The 3,699-nt window shown below is 30.8% G+C and overlaps 1 protein-coding gene across 1 annotated transcript in view; it reads left to right on the top strand.

Moving 5' to 3' along the window:
- Nucleotides 1-282: 282 nt before the first annotated feature.
- Nucleotides 283-3,699, top strand: part of LOC106463539 (thyroid receptor-interacting protein 11-like) — a 101,105-nt gene continuing 97,688 nt past the window's right edge. Inside the window, exon 1 of the mRNA XM_013923584.2 lies at nt 283-715. Within this exon, the coding sequence (XP_013779038.1) occupies nt 595-715 (121 nt within the window). The 5' untranslated portion in view covers nt 283-594. The remainder of the gene's footprint in view (nt 716-3,699) is intronic.

Consider the following 3,699-nt stretch of genomic DNA (forward strand, 5'->3'; position numbering starts at 1 on the left):
ACTACGAATGTCGACCTTAAGATGGAAAGAGACTATGATGTGAAGACTATGAGTTTGTATAATGTACTGCAATATATATAATAATATTTTCATTATGTTGTTGATGACTATTTTTGATACATACTTATTCGTTTCCTAAATACATCTAGAGATAAAATTTGACGGTGTATTATCTAATTAATTTAGTCGGAACTCATAAAAATGTTAATAGCTATCTATTTATTGGTAATGACTAAAACGTACAGATGACGCTTTAGTTTGGCATCTGTTCCAGTTTCGCAGGAAACGTTACTGACTTCAGAAGATACGTGTAGCTAAGTGTGTCTTCAGAGTAGGGATCTTGTATAATGCCGAAAAAACAAACTAATTCTAATAGTATAGTGCTGGTGTAGGTCACATACTGTATATTAAAGTGTAGTTGAGCTATTTTTATTATTGTGAATGATAACAATACTAACATATTGTAACTTAGCTAACAGTATAACTTTAGTTATGAAAATTCTATCTACGTCGTTAACTCCATCATCAACTCAAGTTAATCAATGATAATATTTAATGCTACTGGTACAAATGCAAAATTTGAATCATTGAACTATGTCTTGGCTTAGTGACAGTTTCAGTTCTTTGACTGGCCACTTTAACCATTTAACAAATCTGAAAAATAACGTTTCAGCAGAAGACTTTGGACAGGAAGACATAAGCCAAGAAGCCTATAGTAAGTAACTTAAGCCTACATCATCAGTACATGAGATTAATTTACCTATTTTAATTTTTCAGCATATTTTAGTTTTTTTAACGACTTTTTGAACTACCATTCATTTAATATGATAGACATCTTCAGGTACAACAATTTAGGTACAGAAGGTTGGGAAAATCAAAGATGATTGCCCGTTTCACAAATATTTCTTACTACCTTGGGTTTTGCTCATAAAGACATTGTCAGGTACAGACTGAAACTAGCGGGTCTCAGAGAAATTTAGTTCCTGGCCACAGAGGTGTGTGAATGCGTAGTCTCAGTTGTGGATATGTAAATTTCACATAAACAAAATACAAATTATTGTACATAATAAAACAAATGACAACATGTACAGTACCAATACAAGCTGAATTTGTGTGATTTGTTTCAAGGCAACTGTAGTTGTAAAAATGACTTTAAAAACACTGCACTGATCACTAAACCTGTCCTCTGCTATTTGTCAGCAACCAGTAAGTGAATGTTGAAACCAAAAACAGGGTGTCAGTATAAATTGGCTGGACCAGTATGGATCAGTGATACATCAAATAATAGCTCTTTTCATGTTATACTTTGGTCTGGCCGGTTTCATTGGATCCAGAAGCATTTACTATTTTAAAACACACAAACAAAACTTTAAAACCATTTAAAATTCTTTTAGCCATTGAATTTGTAGAAACAAAGCCATACAATAAACTGTGTGATGCGGATTACATAATGCATAAGCTGATATATAGATATATTTGCCAAAATCAAACTGACAGCATGCCAAAAAATAATGAATGGGAAATGTAAACAGACTGCATGTTGACTTGACAACAAGTTGGTTTATCATATCATCGGGTGTAAACAGACAATATGTTGTCCTGACAACAGTTTGCTATATGTCTTATTGTTGGGTGTGGCTAGAGCGAAATAACATACGCTACAATGTACTGTGATAGAAGTGGTATTAATGATGTATCAATTACATCACGACATAGAATGGGTGGAAGTTACTTCTGGTACATATCTGTCAATCACGGTATTTCAAGTTTACAACCAATGTGATTACAAAATCTCTCCTATACTTTCATATGTAAATTGGTTAGCTCATACTTCATTTTTAATATTTGATTGTTGACAATGTTTATATACGAGTTTGAAATTGATGGGTTTTATTAGGACTACATTTTATCTAGCTTCGGCACAGGTGTCACGAAGTATCAATTTACCAGGTAAAGCGATAATTTGATATCAATCGCTGACATTTTGTAAACATTATTCCAATGGAAAGGTAGTGTGGAAAGAAAGGTCAATTTACAGATATGATTTTTAATTGTTTTTCATTAATGATTATAGTTGGATTTGCAGTGTAAATCTAGTAATTTGTGACTGTAGAATCCAATAGTGCATGATTTATTTTGTTATTTTTATTATTTAAAAATCACCAAAATCCCTTTTGAAACAGCTTGAAAACAGGTATAAATATGCTAAACCAAAGAAAAAAGAACCATTTTAGAACTTTGACGTTCATCTTGAAGCAAGTGGGGTGAGAAGTGTGGAGGAGCTCAAGTTGATCCAGTCAGTGAAAACTGTTCCTGGATACATTTTTAAAACTTCTATTTATTTCTAAGATTTCAGGATATTTAGTTTATTACCTTATTTGAAACATTTAAAACTTGGCAGTTTTTTTCTGTGATGAAATTGATGTTTCATTTTCATGAAATGGGATGCAAAATCTGGGTCCATTTTCCCTAATTTTGAGTTTCTGGATCATTCTTTGACTTCTGTATCTATGAAGCATTCTGTTTGTTCTATACATACACTATATCAATCATGGGACATTAACTCTTTCAGCATGGGCTCGGTCCCTGGGACCAACCTCGTAACCATTTTGTCCTTCTTATAGTTTTCATGCTATAACTTTTAAATTAGTAAGCGAATGTTAATGAAATTTGGTACATTATCAGTAAACATTACATTGCTTTCATGGGTGAATCGGCTCTGGCAGAACGCATGGCAAATTTTAAACATTAAGATAATGTAAAAATTCTTAAACATTTAATGGAAAAAGATAAATTAAATATAAGAAAATCTTTAGAAATTGTTAAAAACAAAACAAATATAAATAAAGATTTAAGCCCATGAGCCACCGAAATAAATTTTTGGAAATTATTGTAAATGGCGCCATTGTACATATATGCTAATTATACACGTACCTTAGGTTTATAAGCAATGTTATGTGTACTTCTTGATGGATTCTTCTGAAGATGGTGGAATTATTTCCACTGAAACATGTAGAGTTTTAAGTTTCTCTTAATTTATAGATTTTTAATTTTTTGATCTTTACAAATAAATGATTGTGCAAGTAAAAGACATTTATTTTTGTTTTATTTTATTTAATGTCCAAATAGTTATCAAATGTTTCTTAAGAAAAAACTATATTTTATCTGTTATTTTCAGTAATTAATCTCTGTACAGGTTTGGTAAATTTGAACGATCTTGCAACCACCATTATTTTTATTATATTGACCTTTCAACAGTGCTGGTTAACAATACAAAAGTTACAATGACGCAGCTCACGTGCACTCATGTTACCATATCAAATAGCATAAAACTGACCTTTGGTCTGTACAAAGTAACATGTCTTGGTTGTGTTTTAGTAGACTAGTATTTTGTAAAATACAGTCACATTTCAGTTATTATACATTATATATGTATATAGATTATTGCTATTTTGAAATAAGTTCTTAAACATATTTTTCCTAAAACGTAAAACAGTAAATAAAAAAAGTAAATCAAACAATTATTTCTTCTAGTTACGACCTTTGTACTTAGTTGCTACTTGACATAGGCTGCCAAGCCTTTAAAAATTTTGCATGTGGAGGATATGAAACAATTTTATTAGGTTTTATATATACATTTGAATAACTAAAAAAAATCATATAAATTACAACATAAATACCATAGAATTCCACTATAAT

The sequence above is a fragment of the Limulus polyphemus genome, unplaced genomic scaffold, assembly GCF_000517525.1.
Source record: "Limulus polyphemus unplaced genomic scaffold, Limulus_polyphemus-2.1.2 Scaffold1433, whole genome shotgun sequence".
Lineage (NCBI taxonomy): Eukaryota > Metazoa > Arthropoda > Merostomata > Xiphosura > Limulidae > Limulus > Limulus polyphemus.